This window comes from Mesoplodon mirus, assembly GCF_964341445.2.
Source record: "Mesoplodon mirus genome assembly, chromosome: 5".
NCBI lineage: Eukaryota > Metazoa > Chordata > Mammalia > Artiodactyla > Ziphiidae > Mesoplodon > Mesoplodon mirus.
The window spans coordinates 32,761,582-32,785,832 of record NC_138980.1 but is presented as its reverse complement, the minus strand read 5'-3'; the positions used below and the strand labels follow the sequence as shown (position 1 = coordinate 32,785,832).

At 59.2% G+C, this 24,251-nt stretch overlaps 3 protein-coding genes across 6 annotated transcripts in view; 1 reads left to right on the top strand and 2 right to left on the bottom strand.

Annotated features, from left to right (window-relative positions):
- Positions 1 to 1,359, bottom strand: part of ARID3A (AT-rich interaction domain 3A) — a 35,985-nt gene extending 34,626 nt beyond the window's left edge. Inside the window, exon 1 of one of the 3 annotated variants that reach the window (XM_082620536.1) lies at positions 1,312 to 1,359. The gene's annotated coding sequence lies outside the window, so the exon portion shown is untranslated. Of the gene's footprint in view, positions 1 to 983; positions 1,109 to 1,145; positions 1,222 to 1,311 lie in introns of those variants that run through there. The other 2 variants (XM_082620535.1, XM_082620534.1) reach the window with 2 other exon arrangements.
- A 6,374-nt stretch (positions 1,360 to 7,733) lies between these two features.
- Positions 7,734 to 10,942, bottom strand: KISS1R (KISS1 receptor; the record flags this gene model as incomplete). The annotated part of the gene is made up of 5 exons (XM_082621713.1): positions 7,734 to 8,422; positions 8,616 to 8,848; positions 9,158 to 9,293; positions 9,792 to 9,916; positions 10,699 to 10,942. The coding sequence occupies 5 exons, from the start codon at positions 10,940 to 10,942 to the stop codon at positions 7,973 to 7,975; spliced, it is 1,188 nt and encodes a 395-aa protein (XP_082477839.1). The 3' UTR covers positions 7,734 to 7,972.
- A 3,096-nt stretch (positions 10,943 to 14,038) lies between these two features.
- On the top strand, positions 14,039 to 23,244 carry R3HDM4 (R3H domain containing 4). 2 transcript variants are annotated; one of them, XM_082621056.1, is made up of 8 exons: positions 14,039 to 14,167; positions 18,892 to 19,046; positions 19,437 to 19,555; positions 19,971 to 20,094; positions 20,290 to 20,375; positions 20,849 to 20,934; positions 21,013 to 21,068; positions 22,226 to 23,244. In XM_082621056.1, exons 1-8 carry the CDS (start codon positions 14,085 to 14,087, stop codon positions 22,327 to 22,329), a joined length of 813 nt encoding a protein of 270 aa, XP_082477182.1. In that variant the 5' UTR covers positions 14,039 to 14,084; the 3' UTR covers positions 22,330 to 23,244. The 2 variants fall into 2 exon arrangements, with proteins under 2 accessions (XP_082477182.1, XP_082477181.1); XM_082621055.1 differs by having other exon boundaries at positions 19,416 to 19,555.
- Positions 23,245 to 24,251: the final 1,007 nt, after the last annotated feature.

The window sequence follows — 24,251 nt, the reverse complement described above, 5'->3', positions numbered from 1 at the left end:
AGAGAGAGGTCACCCGCTCGGCCCAGGGCTTGCAAAACACGGTTATTTAAAGAGTTGTGCAAGGCTGGGGCCCACGGGTGGCGAAAGGGGGCCCTCACTTCACGAAGGGAAGAGGAGGGGGAGGGCGGGGCAGAAAGCTGGGGAGGGGGCTAGGAGAGTCCGGAGGGGGCGGCCCGGAGGAAGTGAGAAAAGAAACACCGAAAAGGGAGAAGAAATAAGACGACAGAAACCCCAGTCTGATTTCAAAGGCTTCTTGGAAAGCGGCCGATTTGCATGGTGGGGGGGCAACCCCTCCGGGCCGGGCGACTGAAAACGGAAGATTATTGACAAACCGGCCGCCCGGGGTCCGCGGAACGTTGGAATTGACCAACGCGCGCTCCCCGAGCTTCCTGCGCCGGCTTTTGTGTCGGGGGGGGGGGGCAATGAACGGGGCAGGGGGCGCTTTTCCCGGGGATCCCCGCCAGAGAGTCAGGGCCCGGGCCGAGCCCACCCTGGCCGCTGGCCCCGTGGTGTCCCCTCCAGGGGCCCCTTTCTGCCCCAGAGCTCACAATTTATAAATAAACCATCCAGGCTGGGGAGGGTCGCCAGGGAACTGCCCTCCCCACCCGGCGCTCCCACTCCCCTCGGGGCTCCCGAATAAAACACCGATTCCAGCTGGAGTAGATGAAACAACCCCGACCACAGCCCCCCGCGCGCGCATAGAGACCACTTCCTTCCGCTGGGAGGGGGCGCACACGCTCGCGACCCCCGGACACCCCCGCGCCCGCCCCCGTACAATATGGCAGGGGGTGAGATCTCCAAGAGAGTCGCAGAGAAAACCACACCAACTCCGACCCACTGGGATCGCCTTTCCGGCCCTGGACCCCCACCCACGTCCCTGACCAACTTTGGGGAGCCCCCTCATTGGCTTCCAGGGCGCGCGGCGCCCACCAGGGACCGAACGCGCGATTTAAAAGTCCGGCCCACCCCTTCCCCAGCCTCACCAAGCGGGGTCCGCTCGGGGGGCGCAGGGCCCACTCGGGGGGCGCATGCCCCACGCCTGGCGTCTGGCCCTGCCCCGGCCGCGCCTGGCCTCCGGCCCGGGCCGCGAGCTGCGCGCTGTTGGCTCCCGGCCACCGCCGGGTTTGTGCCGCGCGCCGACTCACCGAGTCTCCAGCCGAGTCCGCGTCTACACCCCCCACCGACCCGATTGGTAAAAGTCTCCCCGCGCGCGGCCTCCCCCGCCCCTTCCCTCCCGCCCCCCCCCCACCGGCGCGCTCACCGCCCCGCAGACAAATCACCGGGTGACAAATCGCTCTCAGATGCAAATACCTCGCCGGTGATTCAGCGCCGCGGCTCGGGACGCGGGGAGGGGTCTCCTCCGCCTTCCCGGACGCCCCTTTGCCCCCCGCGCTTCGTCCGATGACGCTCGACAAGCACAGGGGTGCTGGGGAAGGGGAGAGAGTGGACGGAAATTTTTAGGTCGCGGCCCCTTTAAATGATAATAAATAATAAAAGGGAAGGGGAACAGGGACGCGGTATACCCCGCCCCCTATCTAGGGACAGTGGGCAAAGTGCGCGCCGCGGGCCCGAGCGTACACGATGCCGAGGGCGCAGGCGGGGCTGGGAGCGCCCCAGGGGGAGAGGGAGGGGAGGAGGTTGGGGCTCTGTCTGGATGGGATTTGGGAACGCTAGCCTGGTCCAAGACCCCCCCCCTCCCCAACTTACCGAGCATCTAGTATAGACCTACCGGGCTCAGAGTTTCACCCCCGCCCCTTAGACTAAGCAACTCGAGACTTCACCCCCCCCAAGAGTGGTGCCTTGGTTTCCAAGTCTTTAAAATGGGGATTAGAGACTTGATAAAGAAAGGAGGGAGCTGCGGCGAAGGGAAAAGAGAGCGGGGCGGGGTCGGAGGGAGGGAGCCAGGGCCCTGCGATAGGGGCGCTACACGGTGGGGAGGGGTCTGGGAGAGGGCGGGGCTGCCAGGCGCGGGGGCACCGCACTGTCAAAGGCGTGGGGGTGGGGAAGGGCGTCCAAGATACCTAGGAGGGCTCCTCGCGAAATCCTGTTGACCCCTACCCTCCCACCCCCACCTGAGGTTCCCATCGCCTCTTGGGAACCTGACTACCCACACCTTCTAGGAGGAGAGACAAGATTATCTTCTTGGTAATAATAGTTCAACAACAATTTTCACGTTTTGAGCGCTCGATTGTGCGGCCATGTGCCCAAGGCATGAGGTTCACATTTTTGTGTAGCAGAGACTCTTAATGTTCCCATTTCAGAGAGCGGGAAACTGAGGCCCAGAGTCGGTTGGGGGAGGTGGGCTTGGGGTTGTGGACTCAGGTGGGAGGTGTGAGCCCCTGAGGCCGCGCCTGTGAGCTAATCGCAGGGGCCCAGGCTCCAGCTCAGATAAGAGCCAAGTGGGAGCATTGGAGGGCCGGCGGGGGCCACCCAGAGGGCCCTCACAGGGAGGGGCCAGAGTCCCTGATCTTTGGTGGGGGGGTTGTGTGCAGCCCCCCCCACACACACACACAACGCACAGCATTGCCATCTTCTGTGGATAGTCCCCCTCTGGACATCACCCACCCCCCATCCGCTCTCTGGGGAATTCCCAAGCCCACGGGATGGGGCAAGGGAGCCACCCCCAGCCCAAGGCCAGAGTTCTGCCTGCCCCTTTCACTAACCCAGCCTTCCAGCCCCTGGGCTGCCCGTAGCCTAATGACAGCAGGTGGCAGGGAGGCCTCCACCTAGAGGCTATTAAACCGCCAACCCAAGCTGCCTGCCCCACCCCTGCCACCAGAGGGGCAACTGACTGCCCTGCCCGAGGAGAGGGGAGAGTTTGGAGACCCAGGTGAGCTGGAAGAGGGAAGCCACCCTTTAAGGGCCAGGCCCCAGATCAGTTCCAACGTGCAGGAAAGCCCCCTCTCCACCAAAGAGCCAAACCTCAGAATGCAACCCCTCCCCCACCCGGGGAAGGGGCCTGGGCCTCCCTGTGTCTCAGTTTCCCCCTCTCTAAAATGGGCCAATTTAAAGTTATTCCTCCTACAGTGGTTTTGAGGATGACATTCCCCTCTGGTCAAAGGGAAGGGGGCAGGGAGGGGTCTCCCGACGGGCAGGAAGTGTGCCACTCTGTCCCCCATTTCCCAGAGGGAAGTGGCTGTCTCTAAGTAGCTGGGTGCAACTTCCCAGAGGTGCCTGGCCCGGAAGGGTGAGGAGCTGCAGGATTCCCAGCTGCCTCTAGTGAAGGGGGTCCTATTTTTAGCCCAGCAGGGAGCTGGGAATTGATACCAGATTTTCTGGCTCTACCAGGGACGGGCAGAAGGCCTGGGTTGCACCTGGGTCCTGGCTGTGTGATTTTAGGTTAGTACAAACCCTGCTCTGGTCTCTGTTTCTCAAGCTGGGAAATGGGTACAGCGACCCCCAGCCCTCTAAGGTTTCCTGGCCAGACCAGCTTGTGGGGGTCCTGTGAAAACCAGCCTGATTCTCACTTAGCCCCTCAGACAGTCACTCCTCCTGCCCTCCATTCAGGCTGGTGGGTGCAGCATCTTTTTAAAAGTTCTGGGACTTCCCTGGTGGCGCGATGGTTAAGAATCCGACTGCCAATGCAGGGGACAGGGGTTCGATCCCTGGTCCGGGAAGATCCCACATGCCACGGAGCAACTAAGCCCATGCGCCACAACTACTGAGCCTGTGCTCTAGAGCCCGCGAGCCACAACTACTGAGCCTGTGAGCCACAGCTACTGAAGCCCCCACACCTAGAACCCGTGTGTGCCACAACAAGAGAAGCTACCGCAATGAGAAGCCTGTGCATCGCAACAAAGAGTAGCCCCCGCCCACCGGAACTAGAGAAAAAAAAGCCTGCGCGCAGCAACGAAGACCCAATGCAGCCAAAAATAAATAAATAATATAAAATAAAATAAAAATTCGCCCAGATCACAAACTGCCCTCCTTCCCGCATATATTCCCCCTGAAACATATTTCTGCCTCTGGGCCTTTGCCCTGGCCATTCCCCTGCCTGGACCACCCTTCCCCAGCTGTGCCTTTTCATTCAAACTGGAACCTCACATCACCCTGTTTTATCTTCACCCAGGCTCTTCTGTTCAAAACAGCTGCAGTTGTTTAACCTCCTTAGCCTTGATCACAGCTGGTTGCATCTCCAATCCTGAGGTTGGGCCTGACACATAAATGTTGGTTGAATGAATAAATTCATGGGTTCCCTTCTGTCCTCCCTCATCCCATGGTATTTTTGGAGTCTATCTACACAGAGGTGGAGGGCAAGTTAACTATTCACCATCTCAATCTCAAAAAAAAAGGAAAGAAGAAGAAAGACCTGAAGGGGATGCTGGGCCCAGCCCCAAATCCCAGAACCCCGACTGGCCTCCAGGTTTCCTTGTCCCTGTGAACCGGGGTCTATGAAAATGTAATTATAACTTCTTTTAAAGTAAGAAGAGAAAAGCGAGTATAATTATAAGGAATAGATAGTCATGAATCCAGTCTAAAGTAATTCGTCATTATACCAACGCAGCTGCAAAATAGAATTTTTAATATTTTTTCATAGAAGGGGCCCAGGAGACCCAGAACATTCATAGTGCGGCTCTGCTTGACCCATTTTGCAGCAGGGACACTTTGAACCGCTGGTCCAGGTTGCGATACGCGTGAGCGACTCCCCCTAGGCCCTGGGGTCCCTTTGTGGGGTGGACCCACGGAAGCCAGGACCATCCGCGGGGTGCGCGCGCCCCCTGCCGGGAACCTGTGGACTGCAGCCGGGAGCGGGGCTTCCGCCGGAGGCCGCCAGGGGGCGCCGTCTCACCTGTAAACGAGCTTCCCGGCTCGGACGGGGAAACTGAGGCCCGTTGAGCCCTTCCTGTGGCTCCTTAGAAATGTTCCGGGGTAGAGTTGCCAGACAAAATACAGGACTTGTAGTTACATTTGGATTTCCAATAAACAACGAATAACTTTAAATGTATCCCAAATAAATATTGCACAGGACATAATGATACTAAAAATTTTTTTCACTGTTTATCTGAAATTGGAATTAACACTTCTCCCGACCCGCCCGGACCCCCGGGGCTTATCCCCATGCTGTGGCTTCGGGTCCCACCCCCACCTCACCCCCTCCCAGTTCAGCTGCACCAGCTGTGCCCTCCATCTGGTATGCTCTTCCCTCACCTCTGAGCTCAGGTCACATTTCCTGGTCTCACCTCCTCCAGGAAGTCTTGCTGGAATCACTGCCACCAAAGTCAGGCTCACAGTTACTCACAAAGGGCACACATATCTCCTTTGTAACCTTTTTCACTGCTGTTATTTGCATCTCTCTAGGTAGTTCACCACTCACTGGCCCATTTGCCAGCTAGACAGGGGCTCTGTGTGGGCAGGGGTCAGAGGGTGCCTCGTACACAGAGCCTGGCACGCAGAAGGGGCTCTGAAACTGCCCAGCTGAACAGACTTGAGGATAAACCAAGGGTCTGCAGTTTTGGAACGATGCCTCTTCCTGCATGTCCCTTTAAACCCTTCAACTTCATTTTTTAAAAACTTTTTCGAGATCATTGTACATTTTTAAAAAATATTTATTTATTTATTTGGCTGCGCCGGGTCTTAGTTGCGGCACGCAGGATCTTTAGTGGTGGCATGCAAACTCTGAGTTGCAGCATGCATGTGGGATCTAGTTCCCTGGCCAGGGATGGAACCTGGACCTCCTGCATTGGGAGCGCAGTGTTAGCCACTGTACCACCAGGGAAATCCCAAGATCATTGTAGATTCTAATGCAGAGATATCTCTCTCATACCCTTCACCAGGCTTCTCCCAACAGTGACATTTTATAAAACTGTAGTACCACATCGAGATCAGGATATTGGAATTGCTACATCCCACCAATGGATTGGTATTTCCCATTTTACTTGTACTCGTGTGTGTTTTCTCTGCAATTCTATCAGCTGTGTAGGTTTGTGTCTCCGCCACAGTCCAGGGGCAGAGTGGCTCTGTCATAAAGGTCCTTCATGTTGCCCCTTTCCTGTCATCTCCTACCCTGGCCACCACTCGTCTGCTCTCTGTTCCCATATTTTTGTCACCTCAAGGACGTTACATAGATGGAATGGTACATCATGTAACCTTCGGGGACTTCCTTCCTACACTCAGCGTCATTACCAGAGATCCACCCCGGGTGTGTGTGTATCAACAGTGTGTTCACAACTCAGACCTGCTGAGTGGGTGTGGACGGACCACGGGTGCACCTGTCGAAGGATCTCTGGGTCATTTCCAGTTTGGGGCTATCACAAATAAAGCTGCTATGATCACATGAGTACACGTTTTTGTGTGAACAGAAGTTTTCATTTCTCTGAGATAGGTGCCCAAGAGTCCCTCTGGAACTGTGTTCGGTTGTTTTTGTTTCGTTTTGTTTTTTTGGCCGCACAGCTTGTGGGATCTTAGTTCCCCAACCAGGGATCAAACATGGGCCCTCAGCGGTGAAATCATGGAGTCCTAACCACTGGACCACCAGGGAATTCCCTGTTTTTTGTTTGTTTGTTTGTTTCAAATTCCTTTTTCACAGGAAATCCTGCCACTCATTCCCTGAGTTGAGTTTTGGGGGATGGGGCGAGGAGAGGGAGGGAGGTGGGCAGAGCCTGTGGGCAAAGGGGAGATTTCACCCTCATGCCCGGCCTGGTGCAGAGACCAGGACTTGAAGACCAGAACAAGTGAGCTTCAGGCCAATGTCTATGTCAGAATGGAATGGCCTCCCCTTCTCATATAACATCTTTGCAAATTTGGGATCTTTGGAGACCTAGGATGTCCCCAAATAATTTGGAAGGACGGGGGCCCTCCAAGAGATGGGCGGTTGTCCTTCAGGGTGACTAAGCCTGAGGCCTGCAGGGCCTCACCCTAACCCTCCCCCTGCCTAGCAGGCACACGCAGCTCAACCCACTAAGAGGTGGGTCTGTTCCCCCCACCTTGAATCTGGGCGTGACTCTGACAACACCCAACAATTCAACGTGGAAGGAGTGAGGCTCTGCGGCTTCCACCTCTCCTTGGAAGTTTACACCAAGGCATAAGCCTGACTTTCCCCAGACTGCCATGTTGGGAGGAAGCCCAGGCAGCCTGTGGAGGAGTGCTTGGCTGTCAGCGTGAGACCAAAGCCCTCTCCGGCCTTCCTGGTCCAGCCGCTAGGTCGGCTACTCACTCAACACCACGTGGGTCACAAGAACCGCCCAGCTGAGCCCACTCACCCACCAAATCGTGATTGATAATACACTGATGCTGTTCTATGCCTCTCTGTTTTGGGGTCGTTTGTTACGTACTGCGAATCCTGTGTCTCCCAAGGACAGCTCTGTGCACTGTGCTCCAGGGAGGCCTTATTTATTCAATGACACCCATTATTTTCCAGCCAGGATTCTGGATGCTCACCTGGTAGCAAGAAGAGCACCTTTTCATCAATTTTTTTTTTTTTTTTTTTTTTTTTTTTTTGCGGTATGCGGGCCTCTCACTGTTGTGGCCTCTCCCGCTGCGGAACACAGGTTCCGGACGCGCAGGCTCAGCGGCCATGGCTCATGGGCCCAGCCGCTCCGCGGCATGTGGGATCTTCCCGGACCAGGGCACGAACCCGTGTCCCCTGCATTGGCAGGCGGACTCTCAACAACTGCGCCACCAGGGAAGCCCCTTTTTATCAATTTTAAGATGCACATCGTGTTCACTTTTTAACATCTCTGAAAATGACATGAATCTTACAATTTTACGGTCAACTGCAAGGCAGTGTGTGAAAACGTCTATTGATGCTTCCTTGAAAGTTCCAGAAAGTGCCATCAGCAAAGCATCTTCAACTTCAGGAAACACAGAAATAATCATTACAATATCAATAGTGGCAAAGTTGTACCAGAGAGCAAAACATTTTCACTGTGATGAACACGGACAAAAATAAAGACATTAATAGCAGAATTACAGCAGCTGCTGTTTAAGCAGCTCCTGTTCCAGAGGGGCTCATCTTGATTCCCCCAGAGAGGGCTCAGAGAGGGGCAGCGTGCTCCCTCAGGACACACAACCTGCGCGGCCCCAGCCCACCGCTGCCTGGCTTCGGGGTCCTGGCGGGGGCCTGGTGGGCGGTCAGGCGGTGCAGCTCGGTTTGGGGGGCGGCCGGGTCCGAGGGTCCCGACCGGCGGGGCCGCCGGGGAGCACAGGGGCAGACGCGGCGGAAGGCCTGACGGAAGTGGGAGCCCAGGAAGGCGTAGAGCAGGGGGTTCAGCGCCGAGTTGCTGTAGGACATGCAGTGCGCCCAGATCTTGAGCGCGTAAGCTGCATAGCTGCGCGGATGCCAGGCGCCCGCCGGGCCCAGCGCCTGCAGCACCAGGAACAGCTGGATGGGGCCCCAGCAGGCGGCGAAGAGCAAGACCACGGCCGCCACCAGCCGCGAGACCTTGGCCCGCACAGCGCCCGCTCGCTCCGCCAGCAGCTGCCCCTGGGGAGGGGGGGAGGGGGTATGAGGGAAGGCGAAGGACCGGCGGGGGCGACACCCAGGGCTCTCCGCTACTTGACCCTGTTAAATTCCCCCCCCCGCGCCACCCGCCTCAGATGCACCTCACTCCCACCCCCCCACTGTGCCATCCCCCCAACTCCTGCCCGGCCGCGCCCCCATCCACACAGCTGCGCACCTGCAGGGCGCTGTCGCCGGGCGCGGGGCGCACGGCAGACCGGCCCAGGTGGCGCAGCATGGCCCCGTAGCAGGCGCAGGTGGCGGCCAGCGGCAGCAGGTAGAGCGCCAGCAGGTTGTAGAGCGCGAAGGCGCGCTCGAAGGAGCGGCTGGGGAAGGCCTCGCTGCAGTAGGTGCGCGGTCCGGGCGAGAGGCGATGCAGGGCGAGAACCGGCGCGGACACGGCCGCGGAGCCTGCATCACAGGCCCGGCTGAAGACCTGGCCCGGGGGACGAGGGGCGCGAGGGGGCCCGGGCCCTGGTCTCCCCGGTGCCTCTAACCCCGGTTAGGGTTAGGGTTAGGGCAGCGGACATTGAGCGCCTCCTAGGCGCGCGTCTGCACGGGTCTGCGCCCTCAGTAGCCCTCGCAGGGAACGCCATTGCGTCCATTTCTCAGATGCAGGAGCGAGGCCCGGAGAGAGGCAGTGAGTGTGTGTGTGGGGTGTGAGCCCAGGGCAGGAAAACTTGTCCCCCCTACCCCGTGTGGCCTCCGCGCTGCACTCACCCGCCCAGATGCTGAGGCTGACAGCCAGCGCCAGGCGGGGCGTGCGGCGGTGCAGGGCGCGCAGCGGGAACACGGTCACGTACCAGCGGTCCACGCTCATGGCGGTTAGGGTGGCGCACGTGGCCTGCACCGAGACCTGGGAGGGACGGGAGGAGCCCAGCGTGTGGCCCCCTGCCTGGTCTGGACCTTTCCCTGTCTGCGCCCTCCTTGCGGGTCCCCCACTGTCCAGCCACTCGAATACAGGCAGGACCTGTCCCGGGAGGGTCTCCAGGGCCCACAAGTTGAAGGGACAGGAGAGGAGCCCAGGGTGGTGGGGGAGGGCGGAGTCATTAGGGGTAGGCTGAGGCCCCCAAGACTGAGACCAGGAGAGGCAGGTGCATCCTAGGATCCTGAGACGGGTGGGGCAAGAAGTAGCAGGGCTCCGAGCGCCCGCCACCCCACTCCCCGCCCAACCCCCATTGCCCTCGTCTTCCTCCCTCCCACCCAGTCCAGGCTTCACCTGCCCCAGCCCCACCCAGACTCTGTCCCCGCCCCGCCCACCTCCACGCCCAGCAGGAGGTCCAGCCCCGCCCACACCCACTCCTCCCCTGGTTCGCGAACCCCTTCCCCCAGCCCGCTTGCCCCCAGTCCACACCTGCTGGATGTAGTTGAGGAACTTGCACATGAAGTCGCCCAGCACCCAGGCGGGCAGTGGGTAGAGCAGAGCGGTGAAGGGAACGCAGCACAGCAGGAACGTCAAGTCTGTGACCGCCAGGTTGGCTGCAGGCGGGGGACGTGCAGGTGCTAGATGTGGGGTACATCTGCCTGGCCGCCCAGCGCCCTGGCCCAGCCCCCTGGGCCTCGCCTTTGTCCCAGTGACCAGCAGGGTGGCTCGGGAGGCCCCCAGAGAGGTCCCGACATCCGTGGGCAGAGAAGTTGGGGCACCCTCCTCTCACCCTTTTAGATTTCAAACACCCCCCAGCAGGGGCTTCATAGCTGTTCAAGCAGCAATGGACCCTGCTCACCCCTGTGGGGGTTGCGGGTAGGCTTCCGCCCCTCTGAGCCTCAGTTTTCTTACCTGAAAATTGGGTAGAGTGGTGTTGCCCAACAGCCAACACAGAATGGAGAACACTGAGTACTCAGCCGGGTAGGGCACCCCCATCACACAAATGTGTCAACTGAGCCTCTGGGGCAGAGGGCGCAAACTGGGGGCCTGCGGGCCACGCAGTCTTTCCCCCACTCCCTTTATTCATCGGACACCATGTTATAAGAACCACATTTCAATCGGACATCTTCCTTGAGTGGCATGGCCAGCGCTCCATGGGCCACACTCTCCAACCTCCCTTTTAACTACTCCGGCCACCGTGGAACCCTCCAAAGCCAGAGTTTGCGACCTCCAGCCTAAGGTACAGGGACAATAGGGAAAGGACAGGGAGCCCTGCAGGGGAGAGATCCCTATCTGAGAGGACTCCGACGCACCGCTAGGGGCGCCCCTGGCCACTCCGCCCTCGCGGCGACCCCCGGAATGGCCCGCAGGCACTGCGCAGCGCCTGGGCGCTCACCGATGTAGAAGTTGGTCACCGTCCGCATCTGCTTCTGGCGGCAGATGACGAAGATGACAAGCGAGTTCCCTGCCAGGCCCAGCAGCATCAGCGCGCCAAAGAAGAGCGGCACTAGCCAGGCGTCCACGGGCCACGGCGCCGGGGCCGGGCCGTCCGAGTCGTTGGCGCCACAGCCGGCACAGCCGGATGCGTTGGCCAGCGCCCACCAGGACGCGTTGGGCCCGGACGTGGCCAAGGCGCGCATTGCCGCCCTCTTCCTCCCAGCCGCCCTCCGGGACTGCGCCCGGGGATGGGGCAGTGACCCTCCTCCCGGCTGGGCTCCGGGGATCCTCCGCTGGCGCTCAGCCGCCGCGCGTTTATACCCCGCATCCCACCGTGTCCCCGCCTTCCCGCCTCTCCTGCAGCCGCTGGCCACTCCCTCCCCTGCCTGTGCCCCTGCGGTTCACCAGCGCAGCACCCTTCTCTCCCATTCCCTCCTCCCCCACACCTTGGGGGTCAGGATAAGAGCACGGGAGGGGGGAGGCTGGAGGAGGGGCTTGGGGCGGAGCAGAGTTGGGGGTAGGCTTCCCAGAGGCTGCTGTGGACCCGGGAAGGACCGATCCTACACCAGGGGAGGGAAGGGTAGAGACCCACCAGTAGGAAAAGCAGGGGGACAAAGCCACAGAGTCTAGGGAATGAGGCAGAGGCCATGACTTTGACCTTCCATGGGGCTGGGGCTCCGGGTGGGTGGGCCCCGGCTGGCGGTGAGGTCAGCCCTCAGAGGTCCTCAGTATCTGCTGCCAGGGTTTGCCCCAGGACACTGGCGAGCCATGGAAGGTTCAGGGCAAAGGAGGGATGCCCGGGATCTTGTGGTTAGAAGATGCCTGTTCTTAACCTCAAACAAAAGAAAAACAAAAACGCAACCAAAACTCAACCTCCCCAGGACTTTGCTGCAAATCAGACCCCTTGAGAGTGTCCACCCAACGGGCATTGATTGCCAGATACCAGCACTGGGACACAGACACCTGTGCTGCTGGTAGTGGGGACCAGTTGGAGGGCAGTTTATAAAGGATAATGTCGATCCCCAAACCCACACCCAGAAATGTACCCCAGATACTAGCCTGTGAGGCATGAAACAGGGCACGGGGATGTTCTAAGTAGCAAAAGAAAAGATGATGCCATCTGTGTCAAAAAGACTAAAAGGGGGAAAAGAAATGAATAAATATGCATGGGCATCAAAGGGCATCAGATATCTCCAGAAGGAAGTACAAAGAGGCTGTGGGGGAGACAGGCTTCAACATCATTCTTGACAATGGCCTAAAAAATTCAGAAAAGGAAAAAAAAAAATCCCTTTGGGGTGGTAATGAGGGCCAGGTTAGGATGAGGAGACCCAGGGATACTCCATGGGCATGGAGGAAGTGTCCTGGGGAGGCTGCTGAGTTGAGTGGGCCTGGGAGAGAACTCAGCAGGGGGCTGGACCTTGGCGGGGTCCTCGGCGGGGGGTGGGTGGGGTGGGGGGTGGGGGTTGGCAGCAACGGCTCATGGACTGGCCCAGGGTCTGGGAGGGTGTTAAGGAAGGTGAGCACAGGGACTTGGCAGTCCAGTGGTTAAGACTTCCCGCTTCCACTGCAGGGGACACAGGTTCGATGCCAGGTCGGGGGTCCCACATGCCGGGCTGCGAGGCCAAAAAAAAAAAAAAAAAAAAAGGAAGGTAAGGACAGGAATGAGTGAGGCCCAAGAATCGCGGCAAGGCCCAGGCTGCGTCCTGTAGAGTTAGTACACCTATTCAGCAGCTGGTCATCATGGACCAGAGCCGCAGACCAAACATCCCAGCCCCCAGTGCCCCCGCCCAAGCACTCTCCCCAGAGGTACCCTCTCCCAAGTTGTATCACCTTGAGTTTTTCATATTTATCTACATGAGGTCACACACTGTGTGCTTTCTTGGGTCTTGTAATAGTTCCTCCTCCTTTTTCTTTTTTTCTTGTATCCCCTCTTGCTCTTTATACGTTAAAGCAATCGGGTTGTTTATCCTGTACAATTTCTACCAGGCTGGATCTGGGGGTTGCATCCCTGTGTTGTCTCTTATCATGGTCCTAGTTCTCCATTTTTCTTTTTTTTTTTATTTAATTTATTTATTTATTTATTTATTTTTGGCTGTGTTGGGTCTTCGTTGCTGCACGCGGGCTTTCTCTAGTTGCGGCAAGTGGGGGCTACTCTTGGTTGCGGTGAGCGTGCTTCTCACTGCGGTGGCTTCTCTTGTTGTGGAGCACAGGCTATAGGCACACGGGTTTCAGTAGTTGTGGCTCGCGGGCTCTAGAGCACAGGCTCAGTAGTTGTGACATGCGGGCTTAGTTGCTCCATGGCATGTGGGATCTTCCTGGACCAGGGCTCGAACCCATGTCCCCTGCATTGGCAGGCGGATTCTTAGCCACTGTGCCACCAGGGAAGTCCTTCCCCCACTTTTCTTGTAGAATGAAGGGTGGATTCTAGATTCTAGAGCAGGTTTAATTCTCTGTTCTTAACCCTCGGGTCAAAAACCAGGTCTGTCATCAAAGGGCCCCCCGTCTCATCGGTCTGTCCCTTCTCCTCCACCTCTATTCTGCTCCTCCCCCCTTCACCTAGTACCCTGCTCTGGCCATTCTGGATGCCCCAGGGCCTTTGCACTGACTCTTCCCTCTGCCTGGCATACCCCTCCCACTTTTGCAGGCTGTGAATCCCCTTTCCAAAGGTGTCCTCTTCCCTAGCCCACGGCGGGGAGGTCCTGTTTGATCACTGCTGGGTCCGGAAAGCACAGCCCCCACCCCAAGGACAGTGGGCATTTGCTAAATGAATAAACTCTAAAAGGCAGAAGGAGGTGGGGTTAGCTTTGTTCTATTTTTAGAGAAGAGTAGATTGAGGCACCCAGCCAGGACGCCAGAGGCTGAACTTTACAGAGGACAGGGAGGGGTCTGGTGGAAGGAAAGCCCTGTTGGTGCTGGGTGGGGGTAGCATGGGTCATTTCATCTGTCCAAGCCTCTGAAAAGGACGTCCGCTTCCTTCCTCCTTCCCCAGGCCTCAATTTCGCCATCTGTCCTCCTAGGGCTGGGTGCCGTGCTCACAGCCCCGCCTGGGCGCAGGACAGGCGCGGCCTTCAGTCCCGGTTTCCCCGGGGCTGGGTGCCCCCACCTCAGTATCCCCGTCCGTGCCTCGGGGCTGGGTGTCCCCCGCCTCAGTGTCCCTGTCCTTGCCCCGGGGCTGGTTGTCCCCGGCGAGCAGCTCGGGCCCGGCCGGGACGTGGCCGCGACCCCCAACCAGCGCGTCCAGCCTCCAGGCTCCGCCTCGCCCCGCCTCCGGGCTCCCGTCACTTCCTCCCCGGCCCAGAGAAGGCCCTGCTGGGCGGCGGCGACAACAGCAGCGCCGTGCAAGCTATGGTCGCTCTGGAGAACCCGGAGGGCGGCTCGGAGGAGGCGGCGGCGGTGGCGGGGGTCGCCCCGGGCGGGCGGCGGACGCTGTGAGCGCGGCCGGCGGGCGGGCGCGGCGCGCTTCCGGGCTCTGGGGTCCCCTCCTCTTACCCCCTCCCGGGCTGCAGCCCCCGGCCCGCCCCGCCCCCTTTCCTGGGGGGTACCCCACTCGGGTGGAGCGGGGTGGTGGTGGGCTTTGTTGTCAGTGGGTGTTTCCCGGGGAAACCCCATCCCCGTACTCCCGGATCTTTGCCGGGGCGCAGGGGGCACCCCCGTGTCCGCGTGTGCGGACCCCCGGCGCTCGGCGCTGAAGTCCCCGAGCTTCGGGGGTTCCAGGCGCCGCGTCGGGTGAGGCGGTGCTGCTGCGCGCGGTGTACCCGGAATCCGCGCTGGTGGTGTTCTGGGTATTTACCCACTTGCGGCTGTTCCTGTCCCCCAGCCGGGGATTTACCCCCCAGCCAGCCCTGTGTACCCGGCGGGGTTGTGAGTCCCCCACCTCCCGGTGGACGCGCTCTTTGTTTTTCTCCGGGTAAATACCCAAATGAATGGGGGGCTTACAAACCCGGGCCAACACGAGCCTGTGTGTCCTGGGAAGTGGACTGGAAGCAGGTGGGCGGCCCCATATGGGTATGCCCCCCTCCCCCAGGTTCGCAGATCTCTTTCTAACCCGAGTGTTGATGCAGAAACCCAGGTGGTCCACCCTGGCTGCTGGGGTTTCATTTCTGCTCCTTCGTGTGCGCTTCCGAGTGGCCCGGGGCAGGCTGTTACCCCTTCGGTGCCTCGGTTTCCCCATCTGTAAAATGAAATAACAGCGGTCCTCTCTTTGAGGGACTGGGGTCAGTGACCCTGCACTTGGAGGTGCCCAGCAAAGCGGAGAGTCCATTCTTTAATAATTATCTTAAATAGTTCACTATTGTAGGTGTTTTATTATTTTAAAATAATTTTCTCATTTTGGTATTTTGTGATTGCTTTATTATTATTATATTTGTTATTACTTTATTGTTATTATTACCCAGAAGCTGTACTGGTCTCTACAGATGTGGTTATTTACCCTCTTTTAAGGGGCCTTAACCACTTGAAGTGGGTATTTACCTGCCAGGTGGGTCCCTCCAACCTGCCCCCATCCCCCCTCACCTCCATGCCCGGGGAGGGGGGGTGCTGCTGCTCCTTCTGTCTGCCCACCCCAGCCTGAGTCACCTCCGCTCTGAGCCCTCCTTGGTTTCCTGCTAGAGAAAGTAGGTTCCTCTTTGGCCTGTTCCTGGGGGAGGGGCAGGTGCCAGAGAGGGGGTGTGTTTGCCTAGGGGAGTGGGTGCCAAAGGCCCCATCTCAAAACCCACAGGGAGAACTGGGGGAGGCAAAGGAACCTGTCCTCCCCAAACCCAACCTGACTTAGCAGCTGTTTCCACTGTCAGGCCTGTCCACCCCTGTTGGACGCTGGCCCCTGCCATGGTGCAGACATTTCCCAAGGCCTGCTGGGTCCAGGAAGCCTCACGTGCCCCGTCTGGGTGGTCAGTTTCCCCATCTGTAAAGTGGTCTCTTTGGGTGGCTGGGGAAGCAGAGGAACTGGCCCTTGGGTGAGTGTGTAAACAGAAGTTCGGGTATTCATTCAACAAACAGCTATTGAGCACCTGCTGTGGGCCAGGTGCTGGGGACACAGGAGCGGCTGAGAGGGACCTTGTCCTTATCGTGCGGGTTAGTGAAGGAGGTGAGAATCAGGAGTAAACAAGTATGAGGTCCAGCTGGTTTCTGATGCTAACCGGTGAAGCCGGAAACGGAAACAGGGTTGATTGGGCTAGTTAGGGGGTGGGGCAGTTTCTCCCAGGAGGTAACTTTTGAGCTGGGACCAGAAGGAGCCAGAGAAAGGGCTCTTCAGGCAGGAGGCTGAGCACATGCAAAGGCCCTGAGTCGGGCTGTTGCAGATCAGCTTGCGATGCAGTAAAATGGGCCTTGTGCCTGGAGCAGGGGCAATGAGGCGGAGAGACATGGGTGTTGATGTTCTGATGTGGATGTATTTTATATAAAGTTTATGCTGTCCTCCACCCCTCCTCCCCAGCGTTCATTACAAATCTGCTGCCCCCTCCACCTGCCCTCTCTGTGGCTCCAGGCTCTGCAGTCTGCCCCAGGCACCTGCTGGAATCTGCTGGAATCCGAGAGGGTAGTGTGGCCCCAGGAGGCCTGTGGGACCAGGCACCAGACCTGCAATGCCAGGCCAGGGAGAGGCTGGGCCTTGTCCTGAGGGTGCTGGGGAGCCACAGGTGATGGTAGAGCAGGTCAGGGAGCAGCCGGATCTTAGTCCAGCGGGCTGTGGTCTGAGGGTTCCAGCGAGACCTGAGTTTGAGCCCCTCTGACCACTGTGGCCCCAGAGGGAAGCAGGAGGCTGGATGGTTCAGGGGAGTGGTGCTGTTCAGACCAGGTTCAAATCCACGTTCTGCCCTGGGTCCCGAGGTGACAGGGAGCCCCATTTCTTGGAGCCCCATGTCCTGAGGGCCCGAGCTCTCTCACTGAGTCCCACCCTGCTCTGAGGTTCCCCGACAGCTCCCCGCGGATGTGGTCCTATTATCTGCCCCGCCAGGCCACCGTCCTGGCCTCCGTCCAGCTGCGGGGTGGAGACACAGGCCCTGGAGCCACAGCGAGGCCACAGCTGAATCTGGAGCTTGGGGTGGGGGTGCCTGGGCCTCAGGAAGGTTGCGTCCAGCTTCAGAGTTGTGGGCTGTGTACTGACTTGAGTTGCCCTGCCCTGTCCCAGCTGCCCTCTTTGCAGCTGTGGGGTCTTGGGATAATGACTTTGCTCCTCGGTTTGCAAATCTGTATAACGGGCATCAGAACAATAGTACTTGCCTCCTGGGGTGATGGTGAAGGCGATCGCTTAACCAGGCTGTGATCAGTGGTGTGGCCCACAGGGTGAGCTCCCAGTCACAGGAGGAAACCAAACAGGTGGCAGCTTGGGGAAAGGTGTGTGTCCTGGTTCCTTTTGGCTCTGGTGTCCCCTCCCAGACCAGCAGGGGCCATCGTTATCCCCACTTTGCAGAGAAAGAGCTGAGGCTCCGGGTCACACAGTAAAGCATCCGTCGTAGCTGGGATTCAAACTCAGGGCTGAGCTTCCAGGCTCTACCCCTGCCTGCGTGTCTCCTAGTCTCCTATTTTTCTTTTTCCTTGGCTGCATTACGCAGCTTGTGCGATCTTCTTTCCCCGACCAGGGATTGAACCCTGGCCCCGGCAGTGAAAATGCCGAATTCTAACCACTGGTTGTGTGTCTCCTATTGATGGGTACTTGTGCCTGCATGAGTTTACCCATCAGATAATTTTTCATAGATTTTTGCCTGAAGTGTCATCCATGGAGCCTGCCCCACTCTGACCTCAGACAGGGCTGAGGCTCATCAGCCTATTTCCTTCGTGATCAAGATGTAACAGCCTTTCTGGCCGGGGCAAAAAACTTAAGGCTGGGGACTCTTTACATATGTATAGACCTTGGTGAGTGTGGGCTTCAATCCTAACCTCTTTGAGGCACCTTGTCCCACTGTCCTAGGGCTTCATGGCATTTTCTAGCGCCTGTTTGTGGGGCAGGGGTCATGCTTCTCTGTTTAATTTGTGTCTTGGGAACTTTGAACACTAGGAAAGTTTGGGTGGAATTCTGGACTCTGGGTTCTACTCAGTCTTGGAATCGTGAGATTTTGCTGGAGACCTGATTGGGCAGTTATTTTTTTGAGCATCTACTGTATACCAGGCAGGGCTACAGTGGACACCAAACCCTGCCCGCATGGAGATCACGGTGGGTGGTGGGCAGGGTGTGACCATCATGAGAACAGAGCACTGAGGGGCCGGGGTCCCCCGAGGAGGTTTGAGCAGAGGCCAAAAGGAGATGGGAGTGAGCCATTCGGAGCCTGGGGTGTGGGCACCAGGTGGGGGCACAGCTGGTGCAGAGGCCCAGAGGCCGGGCTGCCTGGCGGTTTGGAGCGGAGGCACAGGGTGAGGAGGAGGGGGAATTCTGGCACCCTAGACCCTCTTAGGCTCAGAGTCCACCACTGGCTCCCCAGCGTGAGGGTTTCTGAGCCGGGTGGGACCCTCCTCTCAGCCTGTGGTCAGGGGTTGACCAGGGAGGAGGCCCTGCAGCTTCTTGCCCTGAAGTTTCCATTCAGTATCCCCCCCTCCCTCCTGCGTGGCCGCCTGCCACCTGGCCCTCGGGTCCCCAGCAGGAGGCCTGCCTGGGCCGCTAATCCGTCTCCAGGATTAGTGCCCAGTGCTGGGGGGGGTGGGGGTGGGGGTGGGGGGAGCCACTCTGTCCGCCTCCCCCATCCAGCAAGGGGGCCCCTGGGGCATGAGTCAGGTGGGCCGGGGCATCACCTTAGCTCCTGGGGGCCGCTTTCTGGGTTATCTTCTGTTGGAAGCATGGGGTTGGGGGTGAGGGGATGCTCCATCAAATGAAGTCTCGAGAAACTCCCAGAGGAGGGAGACTGTGGGCCTCACCAGCTTGCAGCTCAAACCTGGAAGCCTGGGGGAGTGGGCAGCAGCTTTCTTGGCCTCCCACCCAATGTGTGGCTCCCCTTCTCCGAGCCTTGGTTTACTAACCTGTCCTCAACGGTACCTGCTTCCCGGGTGATGTGACGATGAGACACAATGACATTTTAAGGGCTGCACATGTGATGGGGGTGAGCTTCCCATTGTGGAGGGAAACCAAGCAGGGGATGGCTGTGAGAGAGTGGCGATGGTAGGGTTGTGCCTGGGCGTCCTGGTCTGTCTTGGCCCTGAGGACTGCCCCCCAACACCCGGCCCACAGGCCCCTTCCAGGCTGCCTGCCCACTCTAGCTGGCTCCCAGGTGAAGAGGCTCTCAGCCTCCAAGCGGAAGCAACACTTCATCAACCAGGCTGTGCGGAACTCAGACCTCGTGCCCAAGGCCAAGGGGCGGAAGAGCCTCCAGCGCCTGGAGAACAGTGAGCAAGGGTCGATGGGCGCCTCCTGGGGACTCCTAGGCCTGAGACAGCAATGGTGTGCATGTTCTGTTATCTGAGCCTGGCCCTGAGCTGGACAATGAGAGGGAGCTCTGGGCATTGGAGCTGGGGCTTTAAAGGAGGTGTAGGAGTTCAACAAGCCAAGCCAGGGCGAGGTAGGAGGAGTTCTGGAGGCTGGATGGTTCCTGTGCCTTCTGGGAAAGACAGCTGGAGCGTGGTGGAGGGGAGGCCGGTGAGAGTAAAGGCCCTAAATATAGAGGTGTAGGGGAGGAAACATGGTCCTCTGGACCCCATGGAGCCTGGCGGGGGGGGGGCTCGAGGTGGGGGGCCCGAATGCAACCCCCAGCCCAGAGACCGTCTGTTTCCATCTAGCCCAGTATCTCCTGACCCTGCTGGACGGCGGCACACCTGGCCTGGAGGATGGGGACCTGGCGCCCCCTGCAGCACCCAGCATCTTTGCTGAGGCCTGCAGCAACGAGACCTATGTCGAGGTGGGGCCCCGTATCCTGCCCTGGGTTCCCCCGCCCACCACCCGGCACTGCCTATGCTGGACCCTGTGCCAGGAGCACCCATCCCCTCCCTGGTCCCTTGATGAATGCCCTGGGTCTCCCTCCAGAGGCCTGAAACCCACCCACCCCAGAGACTTCCAGCACCCGTGGTTCATCTGCTTATCACACTTGGAATTACTGATGTTATTGGGGGGGTGTTTGGTTCATTTTGATTCCCCGCCCCACACAGGTGGGTCCGCAAGTGCCCCACGAACTCCTGGCCGGCCCAGTGGTCACACGTGTGCACAAGGATTATTTCTGTGCACTTGTGGCCCCCCCAGTGTACATTAGCCAAACGGGGAAACTGAGGCTCGGGGGCTTGCAGGCATTAGTCAGGGCCTGCCTGCCTCTCTTTTAGGTCTGGAACGACTTCATGAACCGCTCTGGGGAGGAGCAGGAGCGGGTTCTCCGCTACCTGGAGAACGAGGGCAGGAGCAAGGCGCGGAGAAGGGGGCCTGCCCGCGGGGAAGACCGGCGGAGAGGTGGGCCTGGGTCGGGGGTGGGGCTGTGGGGCAGAGATATGATGGGGGGCCCCGGCCTGGTGTGGGAGGGCGGGGCCAGGGCAGGTGGGGAGGAGCCCGGTGGGTGGGTGGGGCCAGGGCAGGTGGGTGGGCCCTGGCTGTGGGCGGGGCCTGCGGCTCACTCCCACCTCTGCCCCACTGCATGGACTCTTGCAGAGGACCCGGCCTACACGCCCCGTGAGTGCTTCCAGCGTATCAGCCGGCGTCTACGAGCCGTTCTCAAGCGGAGCCGTATTCCCATGGTGAGTACCAAGCCTGGCGCCAGCTTGGCCTTGTCTCTTTCCACTTACCTGGTCTTTTCTGAAGGCCCTTTTTCTCAGCTTCGCAATCAGGGACAGGGTGAGGGGAGACCAGTAACCCAGTGAACGTGGTGTGATGGAGCAGACAGGGCAGGATACAGACTAGTGAGATCCGAGTGCAGGACCCAGGGTTGGGCAAGGGTTCTCCTTGAGGGTGGGAGGGACAGGGGCAATGAAGGTGGGTTTTGAAGGATGTGTAGGAGTTCACCAGGCCAAAGACTCAGAGATTCAAAGGTGTGGATGTGTCTGAGTGCCTGGTATCCTTGGAAACGGTTAAGTAGCCTCATGTAGTGAATCAGAGGCCACATTTGAACCCAGGGCTTTGGGCTCCAGAGGCTATCGTGGATGTGGGGGGCCTGGACATCTTGGCTAGGGTGCCACAGTCGGCCTGACCCCTGGGCCTGTCTCTCCTGCAGGAAATGCTGGAGACCTGGGAGGAGCGGCTGCTGAGGTTCTTCTCTGTGTCCCCCCAGGCCGTGTACACGGCCATGCTGGACAACAGGTGACTGGGTGGGTGGGCGTGGGTGCGGTGAGCTCCCCCGGTGTCTGGCTCTGGCCACTCAGCATCCATTCCCTGCAGCTTTGAGAGGCTCCTGCTTCACGCCATCTGCCAGTACATGGACCTCATCTCAGCCAGTAAGTGCCTGGCGGCCCCTGGGACCCCAGTTGGCTGATTCAGTCTGGGGAAAACCAAGGCTGGGCTTCCCCGGGGTCTGCTTGCCCCGTGGCAGGCTTTGGAAGAGGAGGGACAGTGTGAACACAGAGGCGGCAGTGCGATGTTGCCTTAATTCATCAGAAGCGCCTGTACCTCTGGCCCCACAATGGATGATGCTGTGCACACAGACACCCCTCCATCTGCATCTTCAGGGCTGGGGAGAGAGGGGCCTGTGTGGGGCTGATGAAACTGGGCCTCCAGGGACCCCGAGATGAGATGAGGGGACCCTGATGTCTGCAGAGTTCGCATTTAGCTGTAGCCCCCCTCCACTGTGACACACATGTGACTCCTGGCAAGTCCCTCCTCCAGGGGCCTGTGTGCCCCTTTTATGATGGGAGTGATCTTGGGACACAGTCCTCCCCCCATGGAGGGTCCTCGCAGACCCCTGCTGGCCCTCGGCATCCCATCGGGTCCTCTCTCTCCACGCCCGTCTCTCTGCCTCCTGCCTGGAGTTGCTGAGGAGACAGTTTCCATGGCAACGCCAGGATGGTTCCTCTCAGGCTGCCTGGGAGGGAGATGCAGTCCCCACACTTGCTTTTGTTCCCACTGACTCGGGATGGAGGGGCTGGACTGGGGGTACCTCTCTGCGGGTGTGGAGCCGTGGCCTGAACATAGGAGGCGGGGCCTGGCAAGATGGGGAGCAGGGGAGAGGGAGCCGCCGGGCCAGAGGCTGGGAGGTGGGCCCAGCTTGGGTTGTGTATGGCTATGGTTCAGGTTTTGGGGTGACGGAAGGTGGGTGAAGGGGAGGTTGGTGGGGCCTGGGCCACCTGGGGCCTAGGTGATTCCCTCTGAGGGCAGGGATGGAGGTGGGAGACCAAGGGTCGGGGCGGGACCCTCGTTCAGTCCCCTTGGCCTCGGGCCAGTGTGTCTCGGTGGTGTGTGCGTCTCTGTGCCCGTAGGACACGGGATAAATAACGGGAGAGGAAGGAACAGCTCGAGCTGCTCTCAGCGCCTGGCCTGGGACCTGGGGGGTCGGGGCAGCCCAGCTCGTGGGGACCTGGGGCAGGACAGGCCGAGGGCTGGGCTGCTGTGTGCCGCAACCCTCGCCTTCCTCCCTGTCTTGCCTGTCCCCCGGCAGGTGGTGACCTGGAGGGCAAGCGGCAGATGAAGGTCAGCAATCGGCACCTGGACTTCCTGCCGCCGGGGCTGCTCCTGTCCGCGTACCTGGAGCAGCGCAGCTGATGGCGGCCCTGCCCCCGGCCCCACCTCCCCAGTGCCAAGACCTCCCGTAACATCACTAAAATATCTTTCTTATTTTTAGAATTTTCCCTTGGAAACGTGCTCTTCCCCTTGGGGTGGCTCCCGCACCGCACCCCTTCCCTGCCCAGCTTTCCGGGTTAAAGCTGGCGGCTGGGCTGCCCCGCAGGAGCACAATCCGCCCTACTCCTGCCCCGGGGCCTAGACTCGGGAGGAGACACCCGGCCTGGTCACTTCCCTGTCCCTTCCTGGGTCAGTGTTTTTGGCCCCGTGTGAAGCTTAAGCGAGGAGGGAGAGGCTGGGTTTTTATCATTTTTAATGAATTTGGTGTGATTTGTTGTAGATTTTTAAATTTCCCTTTTGAGAAGAAAAACCAAAAACTTGCCCCAAGTGATAAATTGGGGGGCTTCATTCCAGTCCCTGCTTGACCCTCTCCCAGCTTTTCGCTTGGGTGGAGGGTCTCTGGGGCCCTGCCCCTCGCCCTGGGAGCATTACGTTTTGTGTGTGTGTGTGCGCGTGCGTGTGCATGTGTGTGCCCCGCAGCCCAGGATGGAAGCTGCGTCTTAAAAGCTGGTGTCACCCTCTTTTTGGAATGTGTGTTGCCCTCCCCACTCCCCTTTGGTGGCTGTTAGGGCCCCGTCTGCTCTACACGCCCCCCTCCCTTCATACTGAGGATCTGGGACTTCCAGCCAGAAGCCTCCACCCTCAGACTGTCCTGTTCCTCTCTCCATGTCCCCTTGCTCCTGTCCCCAGCCTGGCTCTGGGGTGTTCTCATGCTGGTCACCCTGGCCTGGCACAGGAAGCAGGGCTGGAGACTGCACCCCTGCCCTGCACCCCCGTGTGTGTGGCTAGTTGTGCTTTGGGAAAAGTGGAGCGTTCAATAAATTTCTGGTGCTCTGGTCTGCTGCTGTGGGGTTTTCCTTTGGGGCAGGGCTGGGGGCACGACAGGCACTCACGATGCCCTGTGTCCTGGTCATTGAGGGATGCAGGCCTCAGGGGATGAAGCTTGGTTCTGAGTGACACCCCCCGTGGAGGCAGGTGTGTGGGGAGACTCTCCTAGGAGTGGCCTGGCCCTTGGCTCTGCTGCCCTGGCTGGTCCCCTCCCAGGTGCCCAGGCCCAAACCCCAGCTCTGCCACCTTCCAGCTGTGTGACCTCCAAAAAGGTCACTTGTGGGACTTCCCTGGCGGTGGTCCAGTGGTTAAGACTCTGCACTTCCACTGCAGGGCTGCGGGTTCGATCCCTGGTTGGGGAAATAAGATCCTACGTGCCCCGTGTTATGGCCAAAAAAAAAAAAAGTCACTTGTGTGAGCTTCCTGGGTGGCTGAACAAAATACACCACACTGCAGCTTAAAACCACAGGAGTTTATTGTCGCCTGGTTCTGGAGGCCAGAAATGCAAGATCAAGGTGTGGCAAGGCCATACTCCCTCTAGAGGCTCCAGGGGAGTGTCCTCCCTGCCTCTTCCAGCTTCTAGGGGCTCCGGCCTCCCCTGGCTTGTGGCTGCATCCCTCCAGCCTCTGTCTCCATCTTCACGTGGCCTCCCCCTGGCTTGTGGCTGCATCCCTCCAGCCTCTGTCTCCATCTTCACGTGGCCTCCTTCCCGTGTCTTCCTTCTGTGTGTGTCTGGAAACGGCTGTGCATCCTGCAGGATCCCCCAGCCTGGATTATCTGCTCTTCTCTTGTGATCGCGCTGAGGGAAGTTCCCTTCTCAACCGGCCACATCAGGGGTCCCTGCTGCCCACAGGGCTCCTCAGTACTGACCTCACCCCTGATCTCCTCCACCTCCCTGAAGGCGGAGTATCTATGTTGATTACTGGAAATTCTACAGGGGAGATTTGTCTCTATACCCCTGTGTATTTGTTTATTTAACCATTTATATCAGTACGGACGCCTGGGCATTTACTTTA

Excerpts from the sequence above, each read along its gene's own strand:
- R3HDM4 (XM_082621055.1), top strand. The coding sequence starts at position 14,085 with ATGGTCGCTCTGGAGAACCCGGAGGGCGGCTCGGAGGAGGCGGCGGCG. Across the intron at positions 14,168-18,891 it reads CCGGGCGGGCGGCGGACGCT|GCCCCTTCCAGGCTGCCTGC; the intron begins GTGAGCGCGGCC and ends CCCGGCCCACAG. Across the intron at positions 20,935-21,012 it reads ACGGCCATGCTGGACAACAG|CTTTGAGAGGCTCCTGCTTC; the intron begins GTGACTGGGTGG and ends CATTCCCTGCAG.